At 39.5% G+C, this 15,818-nt stretch overlaps 1 protein-coding gene across 5 annotated transcripts in view; it reads right to left on the minus strand.

The window, feature by feature from the left end:
- Positions 1–15,818, minus strand: part of UNC5D (unc-5 netrin receptor D) — a 313,430-nt gene that overhangs the window by 144,049 nt on the left and 153,563 nt on the right. For all 5 annotated transcript variants that reach the window (XM_054019320.1, XM_054019319.1, XM_054019317.1 and 2 more), the window contains exons 2-3: positions 9,717–9,935; positions 564–707 (exon numbers count right to left, since the gene is read on the minus strand). In XM_054019320.1, coding sequence (XP_053875295.1) covers positions 564–707; positions 9,717–9,935 — 363 coding nt within the window. The remainder of the gene's footprint in view (positions 1–563; positions 708–9,716; positions 9,936–15,818) is intronic.

Here is a 15,818-nt window from a genome sequence, read left to right on the forward strand (position 1 = left end):
TTCTCATTTGTTTTCTGCTGACAGTGTAATTAAAAAAAAATATCACCCCATTTTCCTGTTCTCATCCTGCTTCCCCCACATCAGCCCACACAATCAATGATGTGTTTCAATATTCAAAAGCAGATTTAGAATAGCAGAACACAAAAGCCTCTAATGTATTCTTGCATATTTTTCTGAAAAATGTAGCAGACATACATTGTTAAATGCTTCTGCAGATGTCTTTAGACCCTTGTCATCAGCACAGAGCAATAGGGCACATTCCAGTAGGTTTTCAATTTGCATTAACATTTCTTTTTGCATTGCACCTGTGTGCATGCAATCCAAGCAGAATCTCTAAGAGAAACAGACTTGCTGAGTACACTTCAAAGAAAATCATCAACCAACATTAAAATAAAAAGGAGCTCCGACAAGTCAGCATCAGAACAAATATGGTGTGTTTTCTCTGAGGCTCCTGTAGTATTTCACAGGGAGCGCTAGCAATGACAATACTTTCCTAGTGCCCGGTTACCTTTAACCCTAGCATAACAGCAAAAGCTTGACTAGCACACACTGATTCCACTTACAGGCTATGCGGACTGATGCCTTCCTGCTTTTTGAGGTCCCTAAATGGCTCCATGCAACACACTGACACCAGTAATCTTCTGGCCCATGAAAATCCTCCACCTGCTGCCTCGTCACGTTGATGAACACCTCTCGAACCTTCAAGCCTGAATAGGAAAGATACAGAAAATTAGCTGATACAGGACATCTTACTCAGGCATAAAGCTAAGGTTGGCCAAACCTTTTCTCTTTAATTAACCAATTCCATTTTTAATCAAGGCAAAGCTTTAATTAGTTTGACAATAACATATTACTGCTAATTAAATCTGAACAGCTGAGTAGGTCAGAATGCACAAGTCGGAAGAATTACCAACCGAGTTTGGGCTTTGGAATAATGTAATATCTGCCTTAAAAATCTTTTCTTTTCTGCCTTTGCTTTCCAAATGTTTTTATTTACTGATTGGATTTGTTTATAAACTACAATAAAAGTGCATCCCCATCCAGCCCTCTTGACAACCTACTGAAAATACACTGACAGGCCAGTCAATTAACGCCTGATCAAATTAAACGCCGTAAGTGTGACAAGAACTGATTGACTGCCCCACTGAATCCCTGCCGAAGTTACAACCCACCCACACTCATGAGGAAGGGAGAAAATATGAGCCTTGTACTGTGCTCCAGGGTGTCTGTGTAAGTCTGGCTGCTGCAGTCCTGGGGAGAAGTGAGTTCCCAAGGTCTGAGGTCCTGATGGAGAATGCCCTGCCAGCTGACCAGTCTTTCTTGTATTGATGGGTTAAGTAAACCAGCCACCATTTTAAAGCATTGTCTTTCTTTACAATTATCACAGACGATCGTGTTCATACCATTCAGACAAGCATCTTGTTTGTTTTATTCAGACTCTTTCCACAGGCCCCTGTGCATGGTACAACCTCCCTGAGTTCATCTGCGGTCCTATATTTAAGTCCCTCTTAAAGGCCCATTGGTGCTGTGCTAAGTAGGGTAAATCTAGCGGATGTATATATTAAAACGAGTCTCAATTCGTTATTCCCCTTTCCCTAACTTATGCCCACTTATCTGTCTGTCCTTAGACAGTTCTTAAGGGATTAGTCCTTCTTGAATCTCCTAGCCCATAATAATTATAATGAACATTAAATGCACTGATCATAGTATTCTAGAGTTGGTAGAACATATCTTATTGTTGGAGCAAACAGCATAAATTATTTTAAGGCAAACAGGGATCTTCCATATTGTTATGTGAGCTAATGAAGAGCAAGGTGTACCGGACACAAGTTGTAATGCAGACCATACATTTTACCCAGATGAAAATTCTAGCACTGGTTCTGTATTTGGGCATACAATTCCCAGTTATTTTGGGGGTGAATAATCTGTGCTGATAATACATCAGATAAAAGTTTACGAATATTTCCTCAAAGTTGCTTCTCCTAGAACTAGTGCATGAGCAAACAGGTTCATTTTCAATTTTTACAGTATTATAGGAGGCTCATTTTCATTACCAGAAAGATGCAAATAACTCAAAAAGAAGTGAGAAAAGAGTGAGACAGTGACCAGGAGAAAGGATTGCCTAATTAAGAACAAACAGGAAGAGAGCTAAGTGTTCTCTCTCTAATTGCTATAGTCTAGCATTCATAATCTGCTGGGCATGGGAAATATTCAGCAGGAGCTTTCTTCAACCCAGAGATGCTGGACATCAGGCTTGAGGGCATGTATGGGACATACTTAGCGAGACCTGCCATTTCTGACACATGCTGCTGGTACAGCTGTTTTACTTAATATAAGAAACACTGTGCGTGAGAGTGGAGATGGTCTCCTTTGAAGTCTCAGGAGGTTTTAACTCTGGTTCTAGCAAAATGGGACTGGGAAGAAGAGGTGACAGTAGTGGAGAGACAATTCACTATGAGGATTCTTCTGAGGGTTTCAGGAGTTCATAGAGTTCCAGGGGACAAACAAGAAAGGTGATATTTCTCATCAGAACTAACACACACACACACACACACACACACTATATAGCAACAGTGGTATCCTCATATTTTCAGTTCCACAAAAGCACAGAACAATTGGACTGAGGAGGAAAGCAAATGAAAAACCATGCAGCCAGCAAAGCTGCCAAATGCCATAGGAAAAAAATCCCATAATCCAGTTCTACTGAGCTACTGCAAGAGAATGGAGGAGGTAGTCAGCAGAGTTGGTTAGAAAACTGAATTTCTGACCTATAGGAAATTATGACATTTTGAAATGTGTTTTTGTTCAAATTTGGAATCATGCCAATATTCCAAATTTTTTCACAAATTGGAAATTCTGAACCATTTCAATTTGGAAATATCAAAATATTTGTTTCAATAATGTTGAAATTTAAATTAACATTAATATTGTAATGTATATACTATACTTTTAGTTTAATTTTATTTTGACTTACAATGTAATTAAACTAAATGTTTTTACCTAATCAAAATGAAATAAGTCTAGATGATTCATCAACACTTTTCCATTAAAAATCTTGTTGAAAGCTAAACATTTCCTTTTTTTTTAAACCAGCTCTAATACTGAGTCCATCAGGAAAACTGTTTTCATGTATAGTTACACTTCACAGAAGTAGATTCTGTGGTTGTGTCCACTCTCCTACAAATGCCCTTTAAATGTGATTGCTTTCAACTTATTGTCGCTATGGCCAGAGATTGCTTTGTGTCATCTTGTCTAACATTCTCTTTCAGAACAGAGCACCACCGTCAGTTGCATCCTTTCTGCTCTTTGCAAAGGGCATTTCAGGGGACCCCAGATATTTCCAGCTTGGTTCAAGAAAGACACCATCTCACCTCCAGGGTAAAATGATATGCTAAGGATAGCCACATATCAGAGAGGGGGAAATAACGTTAAACTACAAAGTGTGGCCCCAAATCTCCTTTCCTTTACACTAGCAGTGGAATTGGGAAGTTCTCTTTTCCTACACAAGACTGAGAGGAGAGTCAGGGTCCATGCATCCTTCCCTCCCTAGACTGATAGGCTGTGGCTGTTAGCCACATCTTTGACACTCACTGTAGGACAATCTGGGGGAGTGGAGATATAATCCAAACCCAGTAAAAAAGCATCACAAATAATTTGAAAGATAGCTGGTCATAAAAGCATTAATTTAAAAATGGAGCACATTCATTCCTGCCACTTTTTTCTCTCTCCCCTCCTGTGCCATCCTGAGATACTTATTTCCCCTTGGCTGGAAATGAATGGAAACTCAATCTCAAAATATTTCATGCCTGTGAAGTTTATAAAGCAGCAAGGAATTTCTAAACCTGAACTCCATAAATTGGCTTCCACTTAATCTCAGGCATCATTAACAGCTGGGTATTTCACTTCTGAAAGGCATTAGGAAGTCAACCTGTTCCTTCAGTAAACAGTAGAGATAAGGCCCACCAGGAATACTAGAGGGGAGGTCAAATCAGCCTTAAATGCTGTAAAGCAAAACAAAATTTGTGCTACTTTGCCAGCAGCTGTTAGAGAACATTTTACTTTCTTTCACTTACTCTATTTGCTTTGTCACACTACTCAATGGCATGGCCAAACCTGTGTCCTTTTATAAAGGTGTCTCATTAGCCCTATTAGCCACTCAAATGCTCATTCTGTAACAAGCAAGCGAACATCTTTCTGGTTTGTTTTGTTTAAATACGCACACTGATGTTGCAGTTCTGAACAAAGCTGTATCTTCTGTTATGATGGAAGCACAGCCCCGGGAGTGCTATCAGCAGCTTCCCCTCTCTATTACACAGCACTGTGGCAAAGAGACTGCTCGCCCCGTGATGAAAATGCCCCATCTCAATTGGAACAGCTCAGAGAAATGGAGCCTTGCATGCTCAGCCACGTATGTAGATTGGCCTCTGGTTTAAAGATGAGGGTAGCTGCAATAGGCTCCATTGGGGCAATCCTGAATCAAGGCAAGTTGCCAATGGAGCTCTTAACTGGTTAAAGTGTGGGCATCCATGCCATATCAGATGACTTTCAGATGTATATGTCTGCCTAATGCTGCACATCATAAAGCCATGCTATATATTGCAGCGACTTGTTAGAATTGGACTCGTCCAGAACTGCTTAAAGTGTTTTATAGTCCCTGTACTGCTACCAACTTACAGAGATTCTCCTTCTAACGTGAATAATAAGGGCCTGGAAATGACTCCTTATTACTACCATGAAATTTTGAGCAGTCATCATTCTGGATTTAGCCAATTATGGCTTAAGTTTTGTTAAGATATGTTATCTCCAACCTAGAGCCTAAATTTTTCAAAAGTGATTAATGTTTTTGAGTGCCTAAGCAGAGATACATTAAAAGTTCCTGGTTTTAACAAGGCAGGTGCTCAGCATTTCCTGAACAATTAGACCCCTTTAAGATGTCCCAAGAGAGGCATCCAAAATACTTGGGAAATGCTTAGAAATACCTTTTTCTTCATCAGAGCACCATCCTATTTACAACTATTTTAGAAAAACGTGGACAAAGTAGTCCTATTTGTGGCAGGAGAAATATGCTGCAGTTCCTCATCACTGCAGTTCACCCAATACTACCAAGAAGTATATCCACCTACCTCCTACATCTCAAGAGATACCAGCAAAATTGTTCATAGGAAAAGTCATAGGCAGAGCCCAAAATCCATGCAAACAAAAGCTAGCATGTCATAAACACGAGCAGAATTGTACCTGATAACTTGCATAACTCTAATAAGCACTGAAAGTCCAACCCTTTAAATTATTGTGCAAATTATACCCGTCATCTTTTGTTATACAGTACAGCCTTACAGAATATAAAATTATGATTGTGGTACTGATATGCTAATAAGCTTTCTGTGCTGTTGGATGGTTTAGTTGCAGATAGACTAATGCTGGCAGCAGATGAATAATTGCTCTGTATGCACTAAACATAACGCAGCAGCACAGAACTTCATCATTTGTCAGCTTTATTTGTTTAAATGAGAAAAATGCTGACAGCAGTTATTGCTGTAATCCTTTTATTTATCAGAAAAGAAAACTCTAGTTACTCTTCACAGGTCTGATCCTGTTGGGAACCCCAAAGATGAAGTATTTTAAAAATAATTTGAGGTACGTTCTGGAATGTTCAAGTGGAAATAAAAAAATCAGAAAGAAGTTATGCCTTAATTTAATTTTTTTATTACAGACGCACCTAGAGGCCCCAACTAAAGCTACATCTCACACTGTGAGCTAGTCGTCATTCCCCTGCTTGTATGCACATACTCATCAAGCTAGTGTGAGTATAATTAGCATGGTGACACTAGCAGCAGCATACAATCGCAGTGGATATGTACTCAGCCATGCTTCCCCACGACCACAGCTATGCTGCTGTTCATACTCATGCTAATTCAATGAGAGAGAATGAGTACGAATACATGAGCAGAGGAATCCCACCCTTAGCTCATAGTGTAGACATGGCCTAAGACTGGGTCTTTATTGTGCTAGGCATTGTTTGTACACATAGTACACCCCCTACCTTGTAAATAAATAAGATAGACTTAGGATGCAGTAAAGGAAGTTTGACTCTCTCCAGTCTACAAATCAGGAACCAAAGCAGAGAGAGATGATGTGACTTGACTAAGGTCACACAAGGAGGCTATGGCAGAGCTGGGCTGGAACCCAGGTCCTGTTGTGTCTCAGGCTTAACCAAATGGCCATCCTTTCTTCATACTATTTCTACTCTTCAAATTCATAAAGACCTTTGTCTTATTCTAAGACTATTATTTCTGCTTTGTAATACCCAAATCTGGGAAATCATATTTAATATTCATTGCTGTGCCAAAGTAAGCCCAATGCCTACCACCAGCTGTTCCTCCTACCTTTTTATACAAGTGTAATAATGAGTTGTAGATAAAACCCATCAGTAGCATTGTGCCTTTGCTACCACTGCCAAGTGCTTCTTGTGTACATCTGATTAGGAGTTGCTGGGAGGAATATGCAGAGATATATTCCTTGCTTTGTTATTACATTTCCTCTTTAGAAATGTAGAGGTTTTTTTGGGGGGGGGGTTTGTTGTTGTTGTTTGTGTTTTGCTGTTTTGGGGCATCATCTTTATGTTTATCCCTTCAGCAATTTTCACACTTACTGCCAGCAGAAAAGCAGGGAGGGAAGGACCCACTTCCATTTAACGTGATCTGCTTTCACAAGTTCTAGGGACTATCTCTGAATGACGAGGGTGCACTCTTGGCATAATTCCAAATACCACTCTAAAACTGAAGGCTGCCCAGTACCCAAAATGCCATGCCAGCCTGCCAGTAACTGTCTTGCTAGTGTCTAAACCTTGGAGGAGTGACTCAGCTAAGAACTAGGACAAATCACTGTAGCAGTCATTATACTATTCAGGTTTAAATATCAGGAATCAGAACAAGCAATCACATTCATGACCTGTCACACGCTTTCAGACATGTGGCATTTTCGCCACATGTCCTGAGAAGTGAATGCTTTGTTAACTCAATTGTTGAAGACTATGGAATGCCTCAGAAACTGTGGCCCACACAAGGAGAATTAAAGTCATTTTTCTGTCATTGAGAATCTAGATACAGAAATACAGTTTTACATTTTGTGCATCTCATTAAAATGCAAAGAAACTTTGAGATTAAAGGGACATCACAGCTCATATTGCCTAATACCACAGCTAGCACAACTGGGCTTCCTGAGCCAAGAGTGCATCCATCCATTCTGCAGATTAGGTGTCTGCAGGCTGGAATACCTGTAGCAGTAATTTAAATATGGATAATTAAAAAAAAGAGGTGCCGTATTTCTTACTTCCTTTTTTAAAAAACCCATCTAATGATTAAGTGAAGCTAAAATGACTTTTGCATCTTCATCCTAGCAACAAGATTAAAGTGTACTTATATTAAATCAGATTGTATTTATTAGATGGTGACAGTATGGCACAATCTGCAGTCCCTTTAGACAGCAATAAATAATAATATTCCATATACCTCAAAAGTAGTACAGCTTCTGCTTTGAGCAGAGATACCAAGAACTAAAGTCTTGCACTAAACGCATTCTCCAGTTTAGCATATATTGTAAATTGTATACAGATTCCTCTGGAAGTAAACAAAGGAGGTACCAGTACCACCTGATTTATCCCAAAGGGATAGAACATGCAGGGTTGTAGAGACACATCTGGGCAATTATTACCCAGTGTTCGTCATACCTATAGACTCCTTTGTAATACACATGTACCCACTATCTCACAAGTATAGTTCCCAGAATTATTGGAATCTTCCTTTCTAGCTTTTGAATTGGCGATTCCACTGGTACCATTTTCTACTAGAGGTATAAAATGTCAAATCTCAGAACAAAGGGGCACACCTGGAAATCCGATCTGGTCATCTGCATTATAACTCCCAGCAATAAATAGAGCAGAAGTAAAAAAAAATTAAAGTCAGCAGGACTTATGTGCTGTTGGAAAGTTTACACTAAGTTACAAAAATGGCAATAAACAAGTAGTTGAAAAAAATTTCACCAGGTCTATCCCTCAATTTAAGGCCGCTGAGCTTTCCATCCATTCCCACCACCACCCGCCATTAAGTGTCTCAGAACAAGATGTAAACATACAAAAATAATAAAATACCCATAAACTATTTTTTCATTTGTCTCAAAAGCATCCCAAAATAAAGCTTAGTTTATGGTTATGGCTCAGTGTATGCAGCCTTCACGTGCATTTTGGATTCTGAAAATACAAACAAAAAGGATTCTGACCATATCCATGTTCAAATAGTAACAATTTTTGGTGATTTTCTAATGCTGGGCTGCATTCAAGCTTGCAATTTTTAGGTTCTATATCCAATTTGTAATTGCCTGAGCCACTAAGTTCAAAAATCTCAATGTTACCTGTGCAATTTTAAAAAAAATCTATGTTGCTCTCTCTCAATCAATTTTGCTATTAGTCCAAGGCTTAGAAAACATAATTGCAGTGTGGACAAGACACATTTTCATTAACCATATGGAAGAAAAACATTTAGGAACGACATTTCTTCTATATTGATTCAGAAATGCCTTTGGAAGTAAAGGTTATGCCTATTAAATGCTTTTCAAAAAGGTAACTGTAAAGATTAAAATTCATTCATGAATAGCATTTACAAAAAGCCTTTAGAGTGTAATCTCTTCAGAATCTGTCACTTACACATGAATGCCTTACACCACCAGCATTTTAGATATGAAACTTCTTTTTAAATGGTGGCATTTTCCCCCCAAAAAGGAATTTATTGTACCGACAGAGAGGATGTTATATCTACACAGCTATTTCCAAGACATGGAGTTGCCTAGCAATCTTGGAATTTAACAGGAGGAGAAGGTAATAAAGGAAACAGAACTGTGAAATTACAAGAGGGTGCCGCTTTAAATTGGTTTGCAATACTTATCAAGATGTCTCTAAATGAGAGGGGCTATAGGATGGTCTAGGAGCATGATAAAATCTGCTGATCATTTTTCAGCATTCTTCCTTCTCTTCACTCTCTATTTTCAGACACACACTTTTACAAGATGCAATGCTCCCACTTAACTTCATTAGCTGCCAAATATCCCACAGAGGGGGAAAAAAAAAAACATTCAAGCCATACAGTTTAGTAGCACTGCCACAGACTTCCAAGCTCATCCCCGCTGGGTAGAGACAAGGGGTTCCGTAAATGCACAGGTTTTCCCTACTTGTAGTTCATGCTACAGGTGTCTTAACTGCAATACCAGGGACTCTTGCTCCCTCCAAACCCTTCAGTCATTCTCTTTCGAGACCTAATCCTGCTCTTGTTGATATCAGCGGCAAGAAAAGCAGCAGGATCAAGCCCCTAACCTCCTCTTTAAAACTTTGACTGTATTAAACTTCATTCCCGCTTACACTTATTACTGCCTGCAGCCCCACTCACGTTTCCTCTATCCCTTTCCCTGTGTCTATTCAGCCAGAATAGTTAATTACAGCTAAACATTTCAGGGCTAATCTTTTCCTACACTATCTCCATTCATGGCTCTCCCTTTCTATCTTTTAAGAGTTGTTGTCCTCAAACTTTCTGAAAGAGGTGCCCTTTATTCTTCCCCTCTAAATCTCACTCTCTCTCTACATCCTATTTCTCCCCTCTGCCTTTTGTGTTTTGCCAAAAAGCAATGTATTCTAAGATATTTTCACATGAACACATAAGTCCCAGTCTTACCTGTACTTTCATCCATGCTTTCCTCAGAGACATGCTCATTTTGGTGGACCCATTCACCATTACACTTGAAGAAAATCTGCATAGCGGGCATGGCTTTGCATCGCAAGGCAATGGGGTTGCTTTTAATGATGTAAGCATCATCTGGTTCCTGCATAAAATGAGGCAATGTTCCAGGAGCGGATGGGAGAGACTCAGGAAGGGCTTCACTGTTGTCATTTCCTGACAGGAGAGAAGAAAGGAAATTTTTGCATATTGGAACCCATAAGAGGTGACAGTGACTTACATGTTAGCCCATAATTCAATAGGAATACTTCTGGTTTGGGTTCAGTTAATACTCGATTTTCTATCATTTCTGCCATGTCATTTTGCTGCCTAAATAATACCTGGAAACTTATTATCTAGTTGTATTATGGTAGCACCTATGGGCCTCAATTGTGATTGGAATGGTAGGCATTGTACAGACCAATAGTAAGAAAGAGCCCCTTGCCCAAAGAACTTGCCATCTAAAAACCATCGAGACACACAAACGAAGTATCATTATCCCCAATTTCACAGATGGGAACCAAAGCACAGAGAAATTAGTTGCTCAAGCTCAAACAGGAAGTCTGTGGAAGTACTGGAAATTAAACCCTGATTTCCTGAGTCTCAGTCCAGTGTCTTAATCACAAGAACACCCTCCTCTCAAATACTACATTTAATTTCCTTTAGGCAGTTGTTGCAGATTTAACAGTGATCAGCACGTTAACTGTACAGAAGTTTATTGATATGACCAGTGTTATTTTAGCATCCTGGCAGTGGAATAAACAAACAGCCACCTCTAACAGGGTTTGAAGAAACTTCAACACACTTTGAGATCGATTCCATTTATTATTGTCCTTTTAAAGATAACCAAGGAAGGGAAAGATCTCACCTAGCAGCTTTCATAGAGCCAGAACCTGCAAGATGTTGAACTTGTCCAGAGAAGTATTGAGCGTCCTCTGCTCCTGTTACAGTCAGTAGGACCTGAGGGCGCTCAACTCCTTATAGGGCAAGGCCATTTACCCTCTGTACTCCCACACTTAGTCAACCAGATGCTCAAGACTGTGAAGGGCAAGACAGAAGTACTGCAATACAAGCCTGTTATTTGTTACAACTCTGTTTTAATTGAGGCAAATCCTGGTCCCAATCGAGTCAATGGTAAAACTCCTGTTGATTTCAGTGGAAGCGGGATTTGGTCCCTGTGTATTTACTTCAATGGCTTGGCAGCTTTGTGAAGGAACTCTGAGAATAGCAACAAAAATAAATCAGTAGGGCCTGATTTATGAAGGAAGATTAAAAAGGACTGAATATGTACAGCATGGCCAATTGATAACAGAGAACAGAGTCCATAGGCAGATAAAGAGAGCACACTGTGAAAGAGAAAGGAATAGCTGACGGCGATGTATGTGAATTAAATAAGAATAATGAGATGAAATTAGATGAAAGGTAAATTACAATGAAATAGCATGACAATTTTTTTAAGAGGACAGATCTATTATATTATGGAATAGCAAGAATACAGTGGTTACTTTTAATAATAATACATACCTCATCATTTTTCATGTGTGTGTGTGTGTATGTTTATATAAACATTTTTCATCTGTGAGTGTGCGCATGTTCACAACACACGGACGATAAATGCTATTTAACATTATACCCATAATTATGATATAATGTATTTACGCTATTATAATTATGAATATATGTAGTGTTTTATAATTAATATATTATAATACATTACTTATATTTATATAAAGTAATATATTATTTTATATGTAAAGATATCTTACACACACACCCCAAGATGTCTTTAGATGTAGTGTAAAGACATCTCGATCAGAAAAACAAAAACGCTTTTTGGATGGGCCAGAGAAGATCTTTGGCATGTTTTAAGTTACATTCACAATGCACTTCATAAAATAGATCATAATTCTTAGCATTTTATTACTGACCATTTTTGTCAATTTCCATGATGTCAATCTTCAATAAATACCATGTCCCTGCAGGCTTTATTGAATCCAAGCATTGGAAGAAATAACAAAAAGGTAGATGATTTGATATGGGCATCAAACCTTCATTAATGTCTTGAATGCCTTACAAAGCAGATACCCTTGCTTATCCTCAAATAACCTAGTAGACGGTGAATGGATGGAAAAGAACAGTTAACAATTTGTTAATTATTCACAAACAGAGTTAGCCAAATAATGAGAACACACACTGTACTTTAGTAGTTATGTTGCCCAGCCTTAATTTTGCTTAGTTAGGACTTGTCTATACAGAGACTTTGTGCATGGCAAGCTGGGGTATAAATCTATAGCACACTAGTCTGCCACATGCTAATTTGCTATGTGGACCCTGATGCTGTACATTAAAAGTCTCATAGTGCACACTGACCTACCACTGAGAGAAACAGCAGTAGGTCAAAGCACGCTACCGAACTTTTTGTGCAACATAGCGGACTCCATGCAGTGACTTAGTGCACTACAGATTCACACCCTAGCTTGTCCATACAGAGACTTAACATGTGCCAAGCACTTACTGTGTTAACCATTTGGGGCAAAGGACTGATACTGTGAAAACCTGGCCCTACTGACATCAGTGGAGGATATAATTTCCTCCTAGGTCCTCAGATGCTTGGTTGCTTGCTACCATGAAAAGTCAGCTAAAAATGATTGCTGATTCCCCACTGAGACAAGAACCGGGGCAATTTTTCTCCTTATGGCCCAGGAAGACTTTGTGTTACTAACCACTACACTTTTAACATACATACAATGTATCATGTCAAATTACATCATCATCTCTTTTTAATATTGCTATCAGTCTATCCTCCAACTGACCTTACCAGTGGCTAAATTTAATGGACATAAGAATGGCCATACTGGATCAGACCAATCGTCCATCTAGCTCAGTATCATGTCTCTGGCAGCGACCAGTGCCAGATGCTTCAGAGGGAGTGAACAGTGCAGGGCAATTTATCAACAGATCCATCCCGTTGTCCAGTCCCAGCTTCTGGGGCACTCAAAGCATGGGGTTGCTTCCTGACCATTTTGGCTAACAGCCATTGATGGACCTATCCTCTATGAACTTAGTTAATTCTTTTTTGAACTCAGTTATAGTTTTGGTTTCCACAACATCCCATGGCAATGAACTCCACAGATTCCTTATGTGTTGGGTCAAGTACTTCCTTAGGTTTGTTTTAAGCCTGTTGCCTATTAATTTCATTGGGTGACCTCTGGTTCATGTGTTATATGATGGGGTAAACAGCACTTTCTCATCCACTTTCTCCACACCATTGATGATTTGATAGACTTCTACCATATCCCCCTCAGTCATATTTTTTCCAAACTGAACAGTCCTAGTCTTTTTGATCTCTCCTCATATGGAAGCTGTTCCATACCCCTAATCACTTTTGTTGCCTTCTCTGTACTTTTTCCAATTCTAATGTATCTTTTCTGAGATGAGGCAACCAGAACTGCATGCAGTATTCAAGGTGTGGGCATACCATGGATTTATATAGTGGCATTATGATATTTTCTGTCTTCTTATCTATTCCTCTCCTAATGGTTCCTAACATTGTTTGTTTGGGTTTTTTTGGTCTGCCGCTGCACATTGAACAGACGTTTTCAGAGACCTATCCAATGACTTCAATATTTCTTGGTAACGGCTAATTTACACCCCATCATTTTGTATGTATAGTTGGAATTATATTTTCCAATGTGCATTAAATTGCTTTTATAAATACTGAATTTCATCCGACATCCTGCCCAGACAACCAGTTTTGTGATGTCCTTTTGTAACTCTTTGCAGTCAGCTTTAGACTTAACTATCTTGACTAATTTTGTATCATCTCCAAAAATTTGCCACCTTACTGTTTACCCCCTTTTCCACATTTATGAATATGTTGGCAGCACTGGTCCCAGTACAGAACCTTGGGGGACCCCACTATTTACTGTTCTCCACTGTGAAACTAACCGTTTATTCCTATCCTTTGTTTCCTATCTTTTAAGCAAGTTACTGGTCCATGAGAGGACCTTCCCTCTCATCCCATGACTCCTTACTTTGCTTAAGAGCCTTTGCTGAGTGACCTTGTCAAAGACTTTCTCAAAAGTCCAAGTACACTATATCCACTGGATCACCCTTGTCCACATGTTTGTTGATCCCCTCAATGAATTCTAATAGACTGGTGAGGCATGATTTCCTTTTACAAAAGCCATGTTGACTCTTCCCCAACAAATCGTGTTCATCTATGTGTCTAATGATCCTATTCTTTACTATATAGTTTTAACCAATTTGCCTAGTATTGAAGTTTGGCTTAACAGCCTGTAATTGCCAGGATTGCCTCTGGAATCCTTTTTTTTTTTTAAATCAGCATCACACTAACTATCCACCAGTCATCCTTTGAACACTGATCTTGCCATCCTCAGTAGAATGGTTTTCATTTGTGGTGCAGGAAGATAACCCCTAAAGAAACCATTTAGTGCGTGAATAAATGCCAATTCAAGCCAAGCTGTGTCTGTCTCTCAACTTAAATTGTCTTTAGATTACAAGTCAATGGAAAGTCAAGATGACACTTTCCAATGACTGTAATACAATGCCAATATAAATCAATAAGAAGACTTATCTTGGCTTGAATTGGCATTAGATTACATGTACTTAAAAGGAGAATGAAACAAATATTATATTGAGGAGGCGGTAACAATCCTGTGTATCCTGCCCCAAATCGCTCACTTGTAGATCTTGGAATATTTTTACACTGTATCTGCTTGAAATTATTTTTACACCGCATTTTATAGTGTACGACCTCATGTTGCAAATCTGCACCTGACAAATATAGTCCCACTGACTTCAGTGAATAAGGACTTCCATTATCCTTAGTGTATGTAAGCAAGAGAGCTCATTACCCAACAGTATGAACGGTTGGGCTGGAAAGCAAATCTGTGCCTCTGAAGTTACCTAATCTCAAGGAAAGCCACTAAGGAATTGCATTCCTTGGTTTTTGTTTATGGAGATGTTGCTTGTCTCCCTATTGTTACCTAATTAGATGAGAACTGCAGGCACGCCCATTTGAATGTGGTACAATAACCAAACTTTTATATATGAAATACTTAATGTGATTTATGATACACGGGACTTTCTCTGTGGTCCCCATTACTATGCTCAAACAGAAGAATTGTTCTGCAATACTCCTGACCTGTATTAAAGAAGAAATATTTTATATCCCATATATTAGCATTGCCCTTCCTCTCAACCCCTCCCCACACACACTGCACTTCACACTCTAACCCTAATTAAGATGACATTTCCTGGCAAGCACAGTGCAAAATCTTTGATGAATACATGAAATACCATGGTGACAGCTCCCAGGGACTGGAACAGGTACAGCAGCATGCTGAACAAATGCTCCTGTCTCCTCAAGCACATAATTTAGCAATGATTTTGGGACGTGTGCTCCTCCTGTTGTATAGTTTTAACACTTCCTGATGCTAAAAGGGAGTTAACGTCAAGGACTGAGAAATACACTGCTTTGTTCACTTTCAAAGTCAGTGCCCCTTTCTCTTATTCTTTTTATCTTGGTATCTTGGCTCTCATCCTTACTATATCTTCTCATTCTTCCATCACCACCAACCCCCAAATACTCCTTCCCCTTGTTGCTTTTTTCCGTCTCCAGTTCTTAGCATATCCCTTTTGCATCTCAGCCTGTAGTTCTTGACTGCCTCCGTACTAAAACGCTTATTTAAAATGATTTATGTGCTATAATAGGATGAACTTATACAATTGTCAAGAAAGAATCTCAAAGCACTTTGGAAAACATTAAGAAGCACAGCGCAGCTCAGGGTAAATAGAAGACCATGCTTTGGTAGGCAGCAGGGCTGATATTATAAGGTTTCACACTCCTTCCAAGAATCTATACCAGAGGTGGGCAAACTACGTCCCGCAGGACCCTCCTGCTGGGCCCCTGAGCTCCTGGCCCGGGAGGGTCACCCCTGGCCCCTCCCCCGCTGTTCCCCCTTCCCTGCAGCCTCAGCTCACTGCGCCACTGCTGGCGCAATGCTCTGGGCAGTGGGGCTGTGAGCTCCTGGGGCA

The sequence above is a fragment of the Malaclemys terrapin genome, chromosome 2, assembly GCF_027887155.1.
Source record: "Malaclemys terrapin pileata isolate rMalTer1 chromosome 2, rMalTer1.hap1, whole genome shotgun sequence".
In the NCBI taxonomy this organism is placed as follows: domain Eukaryota; kingdom Metazoa; phylum Chordata; order Testudines; family Emydidae; genus Malaclemys; species Malaclemys terrapin.